At 39.4% G+C, this 16910-nt stretch overlaps 1 protein-coding gene across 1 annotated transcript in view; it reads left to right on the plus strand.

Moving 5' to 3' along the window:
* Positions 1-16910, plus strand: part of ST7 (suppression of tumorigenicity 7) — a gene marked incomplete at its 3' end in the record, with an annotated part of 152601 nt that overhangs the window by 130871 nt on the left and 4820 nt on the right. Inside the window, exons 12-14 of the mRNA XM_080633970.1 lie at positions 7406-7556; positions 12631-12723; positions 15713-15852. Of these exons, the coding sequence (XP_080490096.1) occupies positions 7406-7556; positions 12631-12723; positions 15713-15852 (384 nt within the window). The remainder of the gene's footprint in view (positions 1-7405; positions 7557-12630; positions 12724-15712; positions 15853-16910) is intronic.

Raw genomic sequence — 16910 nt, forward strand, 5'->3', positions numbered from 1 at the left:
AAATCATTAAAATTTAGAATTATCACATAAAAAGATTATTATTGCATATGCATTTTCAGCACATTTAACTGGAAATGGCACATCTTTGCTAATGAGATTCTGGGAGGGAATGCAGAGGAGACACTCTGAACACACTGAGATGTTGCTGAGCTGGATTTAGCAAGAAAGGGAGACTGGGTCTCCCGTTGTGACCTACTGCAGGTTTGTGTAAAACAACCATGGGATTCTTACAATGCTGCTGATTTTTTTCCTAGGAGATTATGGCCAGATTGCAGTCCAGTGCTGATAGTGATGTTGCAGAGGTCAGATACACTTCTTACACTTTCCTTTGAATGTAATCTAAAGATGTAGACACCCCTTAAGAAGAAGAAGTTTAAAAGTCCCAGATTTCAATCTTCAGAGGTGAGAAACCCTGCAAAAACACCTAATCCCCACGTGGGAACCAGTGTGTATGCATGGTCCTGGGGTCTTTCCCGTATGTATGTCATGAAGATGTTGGCACCCACTTTCATTGATTCTAGATGACTGTACATCACATTGGGGTTTATTTTCTGTCTGCACAAAAATGCCTTTTGCAAAGACCCAGTATGGCTGACAGTCTTTCTTCAGGCAGCCACCTTTCCAGCAAATCATCTCCTTTTGACACAGGTTTTTTCTTCCATTTCTGAGTACATTCCAATGACAGTTTAACTCCCAGAGATAAGTCCATTAAGTCTTAGCCATAGGTAATAAATTCTCATTGTTTTTGCAATACGGTGGAGCCAAGATATGACATGTGGAGATACTAGAATTTGGTTTAAGTGAACAAAAGCAGTACAGAGCTCAGTGCAACCTGCCAGATCTCTCCAGGAAGCTGGGCAACTGACCTGGCTGTGCTGTTTCTGGAAGCTGAGCTGTGCAGGGTAAGGCCAGCTCAGGTCTGTCAACTGTGATCTCCTTTTTGACTGCAGAGAAAATGGAACCACTGTCAAACTGATCAAGACTTCTGCTTCTGAAGACATCTAATCTGTAAAAAGGTTTCTGTGCTTGAAAGTGGCTTATTTTTTTATGCTGTCCCAGAAAAATGCCTCATAAAAGATATTACATTTATCTACAGTTTGTCTTGTTTGTTACTGAAAACTCAGTCACAAAAAATTGCAGCTTTATACTTTGGCAGAGATTGCCCATGTGAAAAGAAAGTGCTTCACCAGGCAGTGTTTTGAGGGTTCTTTATAATAAAAGGGGGACATAACCACTAGCAGGTTGAAGTCAGCAGTACAGCAGGAAAGATAACAAAGGAAATGTGAATTTCACTACGAGAAGAATCCACACAAATTGGGTCACTTGTTTGTGAAGATTTGCCTGATTTTTTTTTTTCAACCATCTTTGTCATAAATGAGATTCTGTGGATTAGCATCCTTTTGTTTTAGTGTTGCACCATGCACTGTGGAGTTTTGGTCCCAAGGAAATGTGCCGATGCTGTCTGATAATGTGCTGCTCAAAAATCTAAGAGTTAAACAAAAACGGGTTTATTGCCACTGAAGCAGTTGGGTTATCACTGTAATTCCAGAGGGGTTTATATGACAAAGAGAGTAGTCATCCTACGTCATGGACAGTACATAATTTGTGGAGTGGGTAGGAAAAAAAGTATATGTATACATGCATATAAAGACTTCAATATTATGCATATGTTGTGTTTGGAGCTTCCCCACTTATATGTAATGCCACTATCCCAAGCTAATACTGATAAAATACCACAGCTGTTTCTGGGACATTCCTCAATTGTGGAACACCCTTTCTGAACTGACTTGCAAGGCTCCCTCCCTACATTCAAACTCCTGAAAAGCGCCCCCTCTTTTCTGTGATCTGTGAGACACAAGCTATTCAGTAAAGTCAAAGGGAAAGCAAATGATGGGCCATATACTTGATTGTTAAGAGTGGGTCAAAACCCTGCTCTGCACACAGTTGTATGTGTTTGCTAAGTAAGTCAGGAACCAAGTTGATTTAGAGAGAGTATCTGCTGAAGTGTGCTGCATTTGAATCAGACAACTTCAAATTGATAATTACGTTAAGAAATGCTATTTTCTGTCTGTAATTTTTTAAAAGGATATGACAAACCATTAACTTAAACACTTTTAAATATTTATCTCTTCTCCATTTCATCCCTTCTCATTTCTTTATTATTTTATTTTTTTTTATAAGAACTGTGTCTGTCTGTATGCTTGTGTGGTTTCTAGTAAGTTGTAGTTGCTAATAGAAACAAATAATGCAAACAAATTCATATACCAGATGGGAAATGAATCTGTTCTGCACACCCCATGATATTACAGAGAAACTATGCCAGACATGTCTAAGAGAGTTTTTAACTGTTCAATAAGACAGTGATTTGGTTTTGTATCTCCAGCAAAAAGGCCAAACTTCTTAGTTACCATCAGTCCAATGAGAACTCGTAAGGTGACCCAAAAGTAGCTTTTCTGGGCATGTAGAAACTGGTATTTTGGAACTTGTTTAAGCTTGTGCTGTTCATCCCTCTGGGATAAGGAGAGTTCCTGTTCAAACAATGTTAAATTCTCATATTCTGGCCTGGAGGGATGCTGTCACAGGTGCAGGGGTGACTCTTGCCTATTTGTGGCCTGAGCTGTAATTTCAGAGGCAAATTGCACAATTGAGGAAAAGAAGGAAACTTGCCTGAGATAGGTTGATTTATTTCATAAAAGGATACTGAAGTAGCTCATTAATGTGGAATGTTAAAAGCACTCCCAGAGGAGAATTAATAGCCAGGGTACTGTCAATATTGTGAAAAAAGAATGCATATTCAATCAATTCAAGTAAGAGAAGTAGAAACTCCACCATGTTGCACTTCCTGTGTGCAAGGTCCATTGTCATCCTCCAAATGTTCATTAAAAAGCATATTCCCATATGTGTACAGAATGGCTGTAGCTGAGCAATACTGTTAAAGTGTCATGTAACTGGCCCAGAAGCCATCTGTAGAAAATACTGTGACCTTTGTCATAACTAAAATACAGGGGTTTGACAGGAAGGAGTTTGGGGTGAGAGAAGAGAGAGACCAGAAAAACAAAAGACAACCAAAAGAACCCAAGCCGTAACAACGCAGTGGAGAAGGGCTGATTGAGCCATCTGTTGATGACAGGAAATCATTGCACAACTTCAGTATTCATAACTTGATTAAGACGAGGTCATTCTGGCTGAAGTTCTCTACACTGTCTTTCGTGAGGTGATTACTTTTTAAGAGAAACATGATAATCCGATATGGTTGTGACACACTGTCTCATGTTCTAGTTAAACTTTATAATCACTGAAAAACTAATGCAGTTGGAGATAAGCTGAGCTTGCCATCTCCATTTTCTAAAAACAGACTCATAAAAGGGTTTTGTTAGAAGGGACCTTAAAGCTCATCCAGTTCCAATCCCCTGCCATGGGCGGGGACACCTTCCACTAGACCAGGTTGCTCAAAGCCCCATCCAGTCCAGCCTTGAACACTGCCAGGGATGAGGCAGCCACAGCTTCTCTGGGCAACCTGTTCCAGCACCTCACCACCCTTCACAGTGAAGAACTTCTTCCTAATACCTAATTTAAATCTACCCTCTTTTCAGTTTAAAGCCGTTCCCCCTTGTCCTATCACTAATTGCTCTTGTAAAAAGTCCCTCTCCAGTTTCCTTGCAGGCACCGTTTATGTACTGGAAGACTGTTATAAGGTCTCACCTGAGCCTTTTCTTCATTTCCTCCATGATGGCTGGCTCTTTGCTAAGTTTCTCATTTAGCCTGTTACTTGACCCTCCCTCTGAAGTGGAACTATGCATACATTCAAAGCCCTGTCAGGATGACAGAGAGCTCACATCTTCCCTATGTATTGAAAAGGTAGTGAAGTTTTATTACTTCAATTGTAAAGGTCATGATTGAATCTGAGAGGATGCCAGTGTATCAGGAGTTACAGCTGATAGGGTGTCTGTTGAATGGTGTAGGTTGTTTTCTTGTAAAGCCAGATGGAGTTCATACTGGTATGAATTTTAGTAGTATGATAGGATCTCGTGTCTGTATTAATCCTGTAACAACAAGGGCTGAGCTCTGGACTGAGGCCTTTGGAAATGTTGAGATATAAATAGTCATATTCCCACCCTGAAGTCTTTGGTTGCTGAAGAGAAGACTGTACCTGTCTAGTGTAGTATCTTTGATTAAGTGCAATGACAGCCTCTTGGAAACTACAATCAGATGTCTCTCTTTGGCTGATTCTTTCCAAGAGCTGGAGATACTTGTTGCATGCAGAAGTCTGTCAGGGCTGTGATTCACATGTTATATGGGCAGCATGAGGACTGCAGCTATCATTAGATAGTTTGAAGATTTTTTTTTTCCATTTAATTTCATTTTATTAGAATTTGTCTGCTTGTCCAGTCCAAAATGTTTCAGGGGCACCATGTTGATTTCATGAACAGTCTGCCAGAAAACCATCAAATTGCTGCCACTCAGTCCTGCCTCTCAATATCTGGGTGCCAGTAGCCTGCAGTTACTGTAAAAGGGGGCTGCTCTTGGCCGTGATATCTCCAGGCAGACCCTGTGCCCTGTCAGCGGAACATTGAGGAACCTGAAAGCCATCCAGGCTCTGAACTCCCCTTGAAAATACAGCAATGCACGAACAGATAGGATATTCTGGGACATCAAGACCATCCTAATTTTTATAGCTCTCCTTCCATAATAATCAAGCCCTATGTACAGCTAGGTGCCTTTTGGTACCCATTACTCCTATTTAGATAAGTTAAACAGATGGAAGCCTTCAAGTGTCTTGTCACAAAACAGACTTGACATTTATTTGATTAGCTCTATTCTGTACAAAAAATGTGATCTTTACGTTTCTGTAAGTGCCTGATGAGAACCGTACACAGTGTTCCAACAAGGTATCTCAGGAGCTGTGTACAGTTAGCTGTACATTCCTGCTGGAAATGCCTCCAGAATAAACTAATTGACAGCTTGCATGGCCAGAAGGTGTGGCTGACCTTTGTGCATAAACCAAAAACTATTATGAGGCCCAAATGAGCCATCAATCAACTTTGTGTGTGGGTCTTCTTGAATACCACTGAACTAGATTGTGTACTTTTTGTTTGGGAACGTAGCTGTGGTAGAGTAACGAGGGAGGGTTTTCTTTCTGAAACTGAGAAAAATACAGACTGAAAAATCAACACAACTGAGTAAGGGCTAAGAATGATTTGCAAGTGCCAAGATATATTCTTCCATCTGTTATTTCCATTTGATTTGTTTCTTAATCACTGATAACAAATAATACGTAAGAATCAAAATAACATGTTTTCATCTCAGTGCTCCTAGAAATAGAATATTCCTTCCTGTTTTTTCTTTCCCTACAAATAGTGACATGGCTTTGAGTTTGTGGTTGTGTTTTTTTTTTTTTTCTTTGAGTGAAATATTTAAATATGAGAACTTACTTTCTCATTTAATTTTGAAAAGAAAATGGAAATAAGAGTTCTAAATTAATAAACCAGATACAAATGTGCAGCTCTTGCAGCTGTATTCCATTCTACTCAACGGGTATAATGTATGTTTTTAAAAGGCTGGCACATTGATTAGAACAAACATAAGAATGTTTGCTGTATTTCTCTAAGCCTGGCAGCTCCGTTCCTCTTATCAGCTCTTTATGCTGTTCTCTCTGTCACTCTTAATCCTCTGTCCTGCGTACTAAATTGCAGCTTCCTCCATTAACCCACCTGCTCTGCAGCTCCGTCAGATTTTTCTGAAAGGCTTTAGAGAAAATTCAAGTGTCACACTTATTACTCCCACTGCTACTTCAGTTTCTCCTTCTTTAATACTGTTACCTGCATCAGAAACATTTGTATTTTCGCTTTCGCCTTTGAAGTATCTGTCTATTTTGCAGGGTTCTTTGCTTTGACCATGGTCTCTTCAAATCCTTTACCTGTTTGCTCCTTCCAGGCTCCTTCAGGCAAAGGGTGACTAGCTTTGTCCCTCCATAACATCATGCTGGTGGTGGTCATTTCCTTTGAGCCTTTCCTCTTCCTTTCCCCAAGTCTGATTTTCAGTTCTCATTACCTTCTTTTGCCCTCTTTCCTCCTTTCTTCTGCACCAGCTCATCCTGTCCACAAAAGTCAGTGTTTAAGAGGAGCTGTGAAAGGTTAACACCACCCATGCATCTGTTTCAGCTCTGGAGGCAGGTTGCCTTCTTGTGGGTGCCTGCACTGGGTTGTTGTCAGTCCCTAGGTCCTGCAGTCCTCCTCCTGCCAAACCAGTGCGTAGGCACAGGGTTAAGTGGAGGAGCTGCACGCTCACTCTCTTTATGCCAGTGATTAACCATAACTTTACTTTCCGAACTTTGCGTTAGGGCCTGACAGCCTACTGCCTGACTTTCCTGCTGCCTTTTGTGTTCATTTAAATAGTCTGATAGGGAGAACATTTTCTCTTAGGCATCCTGGAAGAGAGCAACAGCTTTCCTATGCTGTTCAAGAGCAGTCAGCACACAGCTGGGTAATGTTACACTGCTCAGAGGAGATCAGAGGAGAGCTAACAAACAGGAGTTGATTCAGTAGCTTGTCATTTTTGTCTGACCTTCCTTTCCCTGAAAAGCATGCAGAATTTCCACTCCACTAACTGGAATGTAGTGCACCACCAGTGATGAGCTAATGTCTGCTGAAATGGTAGTGGTCTAGCTCATGGGCTGGGGAAGGAGGAAGGATCACCTGCTTGAATTGACAGCCAGGACCTCTGCCTTCTCCTGTGGCATCCGCTGCTGCTGTGGGGGATCCAGAAATGGGGAATATTGCTTGTGGGTTTGGTCATTTGTGCTTTTCATTTTCATACCATTTTTGGTAACTATGTCAAATAGCAAGTTCAAGATGAACTATTTTTCTGGAAATCAGTTAGTTGTTCCATTTTGTAACTTTTTTACTTTGTAACTTGTTGGTGTCTATTAACCTTGCATATTCATAGACCTAGCAACCAATTGATTGCAATGCAGTAAAGGAACCTGTGTGCAAACTACGAGTACAGCATGTTTGCTTATAAAAAGACTATGTGCATTAAACTGCTTAATGTTATTATAAACACTTTTAATTTAAGAGAGCTCTTGTAATTAGATTCTCTTTTCTGCTTTAAGCTCTTTATTTCCACCTCCTTTGATAAGAGAGACATCTCACTTTGAAATCTTCTGTAGTCCCCCTACTGCAGCTGAAGAGCAGAACATTAGCCATCTGTCAGCATATCTTAGTCTTTGGGAATAATTCAGTAATTATCTTCAAGTGCAGTTGGTGATGTTACACATTTGATGAAACACTTATGAGTGAAAGTACTTTAGGGAAATAGACCTTTCAGAGTGCATTGTTGAATTGCAGGCAGTTTTTTGTGGGTTTTATTACCTCTGAAATAATTGTGCTCTGTTTTTTTATTGCAGTATCTTCTAGAAATGAAAAGCTTAATTCTGCCCCCTGAACATATTCTGAAGAGAGGGGACAGTGAAGCAATAGCATATGCTTTCTTTCATCTTCAACACTGGAAAAGAGTAGAGGGGGCATTGAATCTCTTACACTGTACATGGGAAGGCAGTAAGTAATCCTCTTTCTTACAAAGGAGCAAATAAAATATTATTATTGAATGTCAAGAGAAAATATTAGCTTTTTGTGTAGTATGTGGGAATTTTGAAGGTCAGTTATATCCTCACAGCATTGAAATATTGGCAATTCAAACTGAAAATACAAACTTCATTTAATGAGAAAAAGGGTTGTGAAGTCTTTCATTGTGTTGTCTCTGTAATACTGAACAAGATTTCCCATCTTTATTGAGGCATATTTTCTTACTCATGGATAAGGGGATAATAATTTGCCTTCCTTATTCCAGAGTTGTAGAGATTTGTTACTATTTGAATTAACAGTTTTAAATTGAAAGAAGGTAGATTTAGATTGGATGTAAGGAAGAAATGTTTTATGGTAAGGGTGGTGAGACAGTGGAACAGGTTGCCCAGACAAGTTGTGGATACCCCATCCCTGGAAGTGTTCAAGGCCAGGTTGGACGGGGCTTTGCGCAACCTGGTCTAGTCGTGTTCTTGCCTATGGCAGGGGAGAAGGACTGCATGATCTTTAAAGGACTGTCCAACCCAAATGATTCTGTGATTCTGTGAATGGTTTGATATTGGGAAATCACAAAAGTGCCTTATAGGTAGATAAATATTAATGTGCAGTATAAGACAATACAGTATTTTATGGTGGGTTTTTTTTAATTGACAAGCTGAAATAAGTCCAGTGGAGAATTACTAGGATACAATGGGAACTACAACTTGTGATGTAGGAAAAGACACTGAGGGAGCTGGTTTTATTCAATTTGGAAAAACTTCTAGTCAGTGAAGGGAGGATCCAGCTGCTGTCTTCAGCCACCCAACAGAAATGATGATATGGAAGACAGAGTCAAGAGTCTTTACAGAATGGCACAACAGGAAGACAAGAGGCAACACACAAGTTGAAACATGAAATTTCATCTATACATAAGAAAAATACTTTCAGAATGAGAGTGGTGATGTGTTGGAACAAGTTGCTGATAGGCTGTGGCATCTCCATCCCCAGAGACACTCAGAGCTCAGATGGACATGGCTCTGAGCAACCAGACCTAAATTTGAAGATAACCCTGCTTTGAGTTATATGACCTTCACAGGTCATATATTACATATATTATACTATATATCATAGCCTGTCTTATCCTGTCTTTGATTTTTTTTTTCAGGTTTCAGAGAACTAAAAAGTACCATTTATAATCAGCCTTTTTTAAATGCAGGTTTTTCTTGATGAAATCTAGTTTCCCTTTTCTACTCTGCTTATTCTGTTTTCCTATTCTCTTTCTGTCTCCCCATGCCTTATTGTACCACTTGGTTTTTTTTCTTTCTCCATTTTCTATTCTCGTTTACCTTTGATAGAAAAGTTTGTCACCATCAACCATCCTATAAAAATGCAGTTAATACCTCTATTGTAAAAGACTTACTGTCTCAGTCACTGCATGAAATGGGCTGAACTTGCCTAATTTGCAATGGAGGCTCCCTGAGGAATAAATGGCTTTATTTCTAGGTGTATGGAACACCTTACTCAGTAATCCATACAATTGCCACCTGGGGTTTGCTCTGCTGCCTTGTTCTCTGTCCTACCTGCGTGCTCTTTTCCTGTCATTTCTCCGAGTCTATTACTTTCTCTGTCAGAGCTTCTTTCCCAGTGGCTTATTTTCAGTGGGTTGTAGTGTTTCTTCTCTTCAGGTGCTCGCAGAACTTCTTCATCCCTAGGCTCATTATACCATCATCATGGAGCAGAATTTTACAGGGAATTGCAAATAGATCTTTGTTAGCTTTGTCAGGCTGGGAAGTGCCTAAAGGGCTGTTTACAAGGACCAGCTTTTTGGCACAGGAGGCTGGCTGCTCCGCAGTCCTCCCGCCACTAAGGAAATCTAGTCATCTGTGCCTGAAGACAGTGAGGGCATTCCCAGCTAAATACATTAACTGATTCTGCTCTTTATTACCTCCACAGCAATCTGAATATCATAGAATCATAGAATAGTTAGGGTTGGAAAGGACCTTAAGATCATCCAGTTCCAAACCCCCTGCCATGGGCAGGGACACCCCACACTAAACCATGCCACCCAAGGCCTCATCCAACCTGGCCTTGAACACTGCCAAGGATGGAGCATTCACAACGTCCCTGGGCAACCCGTTCCAGTGCCTCACCACCCTCTCAGTAAAGACTTTCTTCCTTATATACAAATATGCACTTTACATCCGAATATGCACTTTATTAGCTAATATTTGTGTAGTAGCCTGTAAAGATGTACATGAGTATTGTTGCGTAACCTCTAAAGAAAAATCCACAATTCATTTTGCACAGTGCTTTCAGAGAGAGATGAACAGTGCACCAGCCCTCAAGAATTTTGTTCAGATTTTGCTCACGCATAAGGACTCCCATGGGTTTTAATGATTTCACCAGTATTTAGTCCAATAATCATAACTTTTGGTTCGTATCTTAGTCTGCAAATTGATGAAATGAATTCTTTATGTCACTCTTATACCTTTTACTTACATAAAGTTTCTTTGGCATCTTTGCACAATTGTAAGTTAAAAGCAGTGGAAACATGTCAGAGAAATTAAATTTAATTAAATATTAGTTCTAATCAACAGTCTACATACAGCACAGGTCAGTGCCCTGGCTTTCTTCCTAGGTATTTATGTATTTGCCATGTCTTGAATGTGTAATATTCTGTCAGTGTGCTTAAATAACCACAAGTCTCATTTTAGTGGCTTGCATGTAGGAATTTAATGCCCCCATATATACACTATTTAGTTCTGACCTTGTGGGAACTGGGCAGAATTAAATACAGTAAGTCAGTCACTTGGGGGTTACATTTTGAATGCTTTGGAGGAGAATTAAGATCACCCCTAATTAAGACAACCTCTAAAAAACTTTATGCAGAAATATCACTGTGCTATTTAAAACTCCAAAATTCTCACAGAATGTTTTTCCCAAAATGCATTCAACAGTGGAGAAAAGGGAGGTTATAAAAATAATGATCATCATCGAACTGGAATGTTGGTTGTTTCCTGCTCTCTCTTCATTCAATCAGTCAGTGTACAGTTTTATTCGTAGTACAACTGAAAAAGCCCAAGTGACAACCATGTGAAATGTTGCTCTGGGTTTGGTCCAGGTGCTCTATAGAGGGGATCTGTAATCTCAAATGTAACCAAATTTCAAGAGTGAGGTGCTTGTTTGTCACTGTCAGTTTCTAAACACGTCATGTTTCCTGTTGTGTGCATGAAGAACAAAAACCTAGGGGTTCTCAAATGCTGCAGGAGCTCTTACAACAAGCACATAGATGAATGGCAAACTGCCTCTGTGCTACCTGAATTGGTTAACATAAAATAGGATCAGGTGATACTGTAAAAGTAAGGCAGAGAAGTGCCTATGTAAACACAAACTGGTACAGATGAAGGAGAGCACTTTCTTCCATGGCTGATAACATTGCTAAATAAACTGGTTTGCTGTAAATATTCTGTATTTGGTCTCACATCAAAGATGGCAGTTTATATTCAGACAAATCTTTCCCGACATTTTTTCACTTGTTTCATAAAAGCAACATCTTTACCATCCCTTTTTATTTTTATTAGAATCGTAATACTACTGTGATTCAAGGTGAGGCAGAAGAGGCTTGATTGTCTGTTCAAATATTAAGCCAAATTGGAAGGAAAAGCTTGTGCTAGTGATTTTGAAATACTGAGCATTGAACATCCCTCCACATATGTTTTTACACAGACACTCAGATTTGCTGCATGTGAACATCATACAAGTCTTGGATTATTGTACTTCTGCTTGGCTTTTTGGGGTGCTATGGAGGGGGGGGTTAATACTGGGAAAGCATTACAGCTCAGGTTGTTTTATAGTCTTTGAGGATTTCTGCCTTCTTTACTATTGCTTGAAACACAGTAATCAAGAATAAATACACTCTCATAATTGCACAAAAAAATACAGCTAGCATTATTTCAAATGCAGTGTGCACAACTGAAAATATTGGGGTATTGTGTATTATAACCAATTCCGCGGTTGTCTCGTGAGCAAAAGACAATGACTAGAGTGTTATCGTGTGGCAGTGGGCTGTACCTAACATCTGAAATAAACAGTGCTCCTAGGACATCTGTTGAGGAAAATATTGCTTCAGTGACTGATGTTCATAGGAGTAGTGAGAATAACACCCTGATGACATTTTAACAGTGAGAATAATATATAGGATAATGGAAAAGGATGCCTTGATTGCAAAGCTATAATTCAGTCAAGTATTCTGATGTTTCCATAAACCGCCCTCAGAAGGCCTATGACATCAGCACCATCCAGATATAGTAATCCATTTCCCTCCCTCTCTGTTGTTATTTTCAATTTTTAAAATGCATAAGTTTAAGTAGTATTTAATCCATGACCTGGAGATGTATATTGGAAACCTCACTTGATCTGCTGCATTTAAAAAGAATGCATGTGAGGAACCTGGTTTTAATAATTCAGTATTAATCTTTGATTGCCAAATATAAAATGAAAACATGACTATGTTGGAAAACTGGTTCTCTGGCCTTGAGTCATCAGTGTTACCTGATTTGCTGGAGTGCGATGGGAAAAAGGTAGTGTTACTTTTTTCCATGCAAAACTTCTGTTTCACTTGATGCACAGAGGTTGTGAGTATTGTCTTGAATACGCAAGCTCAGCTGGTCATTTTTGAGGGCTGTACCTGTTATATTAGATACACTTCTTTCCCCTGAAGGTTAAAAATTCTACAGACTAAAAGTGCCAGCAAAGTGTGTAAATTTGGCTATGGAATTGTAAATACCATGGGCTCTGATCATAAAATCATTTATGTATGTACTTGCAATGTTGTCTCACTTGACGCTCGTGAACCTGTTCCTAAGAAAAGAGACATAAGTGTTTGCAGGATTAAAAGCTCAATGTAGATTTGTATTTGGGCATTTCATTAAGCAGCTTCTATCCTGTTTGCAACCAAATATAAATGTTGTGTTTTGTCGATGTTTATTTTTCAAAATTGTAAATATAGTTACTGTCTGTAAATATGTGACTGTCACACAGTAACTTGTACATGGTGTTGTTTTCTTTCCAGCTTTCAGAATGATCCCCTATCCACTGGAAAAAGGACATCTTTTCTACCCTTACCCTATTTGTACAGAAACTGCAGATAGAGAGCTACTACCATGTACGTCCAACTTTTCTCTTCTTACTGTTGACATAGAACAACTGTTTACCTGAGTCTTGCAGCACTGATCTCCAGTGATGGCTTTTAAATTGAAAACACTGGATTCGAATAATCTGGGGCTCCCTTGATGGTTTAAGAGGCAGCTCCTCACCACAGTTCATAACAGTTAACTATATTTATTGTTGTTGACAGTGTAGGGACAGGGACAGAGATTAATGAAGAGGTAAAAATGAATTAGATCTTGATCTTCTCTCTTGTCAAGACACTAAAAAGTATGTCTGATCTTTCATCTAGGGTAACATCCCATCAAACCAAAAGCACAGTGGCACAGCCTTGTTAGTCTTTTGTAGAGTTAATTCTAGTTACTTGAATTCCAAGGCAAGATCAAACCTGCTTGAGGACAACTGGATCACTAATGCAGCTGTTAACTCTGATGGTTTATGCTTAAATAGCAAGAAAAGTTTTCTTCGTGTAATGATGTGTGTGCTGAAGAAACTGATGTGAAATTACCTCAGTCATTTATTATATGTGGTTTTGGCATATAATAAACACGTGTTGTTTGGCATATAATGAACACATATATTTGTTGGCAGCAAAGTACCAACAGTGTTCCCAGTGCTCTGCAAGCTACAAAGATAGATTCAGCCCTCGAGAAGTGTTACAGTCCAAGTTAACAAGATTTAACTGCAGTGCATGCAGTGAAGCACAGGAATGCAGAGAAAGAGCCAAAGCAGCCAGTCTTGCAAACAGTTATGCTTCATTCCCACATTTTCTCACAGTGGGTCTTTTTGTGAGCACAAATGGAACACACACAAGTGCAGAAGGGTTTGCAGGGTCAGGACGGAGGAGATCCAAGTTGACTCGAGAAAGGAGATTCTTCTCTCACCTTCTTTATCCTGAAGAAGGAATAAAGAGATATCTGTTCTGGGAAAAGTACCATGCAGCTTGCTTCTGCTCTGCAGGCTGGTTTACAGGGCATTTGCTCTTTCTGTATTCTTTCATTCAGAACCTCTCTGGTTTGGGCTAAAAAATGCATTGCCACTTTATGTAAGCCTACATAAGTGAACATTAAGGTGAAAATAATACAGCAAAAATCTGCTCATTGCGAGTTTCTCCTTCACAGTACATTCTTGCTGATATTACACAGAAATCCTTGGCAACTGACAGTATCTCCCCACCCCATTATAATCACCCTAATTATAACAACACCTCTTAGAGTGCTCTGCTTGCTTTACTCAGAGGGATGCTGAGCTGGGGAGGGTGGAGTGTCAGGAGATTTAGGAATGGCAAAATCATGCAGAATAGCTCAGTGTTCTCTTTTTAGATGCAAAACTAATTGTTCTTGTCAAATGTTAGAAGCAAGGGACTCTTTAACAGCATGTGCAGGCAGTTGGGTTCTACTCTGGCAGTTATGGGAAATGCTTTTCGCTGCAAAATCTCTTGGGTTTGAGTAGGGAAGGGTTTAACATACCATGACAGACACAGGTTGTTTCAAGGGGTTTTGCATACCTGTCCACACCCTTTTATTGTGTGTGTCTTAAAGGAGAGTCATCTGGAATTATATCAGAACACTGAGATCTGATAGGCTATCCAAATTGAAAATATCAATCACAAAACTTCTGCCATGACTGGGTAACAGACTGGAACAAGTCTGAGCCTGTGTCAAAAGCAAGTGCAAAAAACTGAGCACAAGAAATACATGAAGTCCATGATCTGGTATTTCCCAATCCCTAAATTTAATTTAAATCAAAGAGAAGCTGCAGATTATCTGTTTTTCTGTTTGAACTGATTGAATTATCAGACAAAAAGATCATATGTATTTTTACCTCATCATATTTTAATTAAACTCTTAGAATTCCTGCTGTTAGTTTTGCAGACTACTCTACTCTGGCTGAAAACAGTCAAGAATATTGTCTTGCCATGTTGCTGGATTACCCTGTGCTTATGTTGTTTACAAGTACAATGAGATGAGAGCTGGTCACTGAAGCAAAGAAAGAAAGTAGGCAAAGTGGAAGAGTAATGTTTCGTGTGTATGCATAGTCATAGGATTTGAGTATATGAGAAGCCTCGAGGTTGGTCCTGTATGACGAAAAATGTTTGCATTTAGCATGACTGTAGCTCCAAACTATGGACTGAATAAGTGAAGCAGACAGGTAAGAGTCAGCCAGACCTTTTGTCAGCCCAGCCAAATTTTCACCTTGAATCTGAGCTGCCATAGAAGCTAAAGGGATATATATTCTTCCAGTAAAATATTCATTATCCTCTTCTGACCTTTTCAACTTTCTCAGTGCTGTTTTCTCCAAAGCCCAGTGAGCAATTATCATACCAGAGTCAATGAAATTTCCGTATTGTTTTTAGTGTAGACTTACAAACACCTTAAAAAAAATCACTGCTAATTTAAATCCCAGGTTTTAACACTGTAAAAAATTGTTGTGTTGTATATAATTATGAAATCTGAATTTAAAGTATTTGTTTACATGTCCTACTTTTTAGTTAACTTTTCTTGGTTCTGCTCATTAAACCCTCAGAATTTACTGTTGCAAAGACTGTAGTTTTACAGCCTGCTTAAACTGATAATGCTTCTGCAAGCTTGGTCTCACTGCTGCTCCCAGGTGTGTGTTTCCATGCAATCTGTGTGTCCGCATTAGCAAACATGGGGCTAGTCAATGACCTGGATTTAAAACCTGGTATTTTATTTGTGGGTTCATTGTTGCTGACCAAGGAAGGCAAAAGTAATGTGTATGTAAGACCAGAATAAGCCAGAAATACAATCTTTAGATGAGAATTATTTGTCAGTGAGTGACTGACACAACAATAACGTTGGCCTTTGGTGTTTCAGACCTTCTATGTATTTTTGCCTTCGAAAGCATCTTTGAGTGTCTCTGGCTGTTTAAACCACATCTGAATGTTGGTTTGGTTTTGGTTAGGTTTTGCTTGGATTTTTTTTTAAACTTGTAATGCATTCTCCTTCCCATCTTTTTTTCTACAGCATTTCATGAAGTTTCAGTTTACCCCAAGAAGGAGCTTCCCTTCTTCATCCTTTTCACTGCTGGACTATGTTCTTTCACAGCCATGCTAGCCCTCCTGACACATCAGTTCCCAGAGCTTATGGGGGTCTTCGCAAAAGCTGTGAGTATTCTCTGCTGCTGCTCTCTTCTGTTAAATAAAGACACACATGCAGGAAAAGCTGATCTTAATAGTGCCAGTTATTAAATATCTGCATATTCAGTAGTACAAATAAAACATCAAGAGATGTCTGAGCTGGGGGACATTTGAACAATTGTTAAGGGAGCTAATCAGTAGAATACACTACTGTCTGTCTTCTCTGGTTTATGTGGTTCTTTTGTTAGGGCAGATCTTTTGTGATTTTGCCAAAAAAGGCTTGGTGAGGGAAGGGAATTCCCTTGAGAAGGAAGTATCTGTATTTTCATATATAATCGAATAAAATAAACTAATAATGGTTTTCCGAATCCCTCTTATTTCATGTAGAGCCATAATGACTGTGCCATGCTTTCTAGTGCAATAGAAACTTTTAGAATGAGCAGAAAGAGTATTCTCTTAACCAGGGCAAATTCCTGTGTTGTTTCCCCACAAAGCCATGAAAGAAATAGTCTCAATATTTCCCTCATCATTTTTCTTAATTACATCCCGGGAAGCCTCTCCTAATTTTTTAGTCCATCAAAGATTAATAAGTGTTGGAGGGTGAAGGGGAAGGACTGTGAATTATGTTGAAACATGCTTTTTTCTTTTCAAAACCAAGAACATCACTACTCCAGTGTGCTAGGTAATGAAAAATCCACTTACAGAAAAGTTCTAGGATAATAAAAACTCCTTTCTGCTTCTCCAAGAAGTACCAAATATGCTTTGCTGCAATATATTATCTCATGTATATTTGTGTCTCTCTTAGATCTTATGTTTACAAAATAGACTCTTGGCTATTTAATGTCTTTTGTTTCGAGGAGCAGAGGAAGCAGGGTGGAGGAGGCAAGGCTGAAAGGCTTCGCCAAACTCCAGATCCTATTTTCTCAAAATCCATTGCAAATGGCAAGAGACAACCTAGTGAACCAGGTCTTCTACCACCCAGACTTGTGAGCGATAAAGGTCTGGTACAGCAACAAGTTCTCAATGTTAAGCGTTTTCTTTCATTAGCTCTAAAAGGCAGGAAATAAGGTTAGATGTCACCAAGC

Source organism: Psittacula echo (genome assembly GCF_963264785.1).
Source record: "Psittacula echo genome assembly, chromosome: 1".
Lineage (NCBI taxonomy): Eukaryota > Metazoa > Chordata > Aves > Psittaciformes > Psittacidae > Psittacula > Psittacula echo.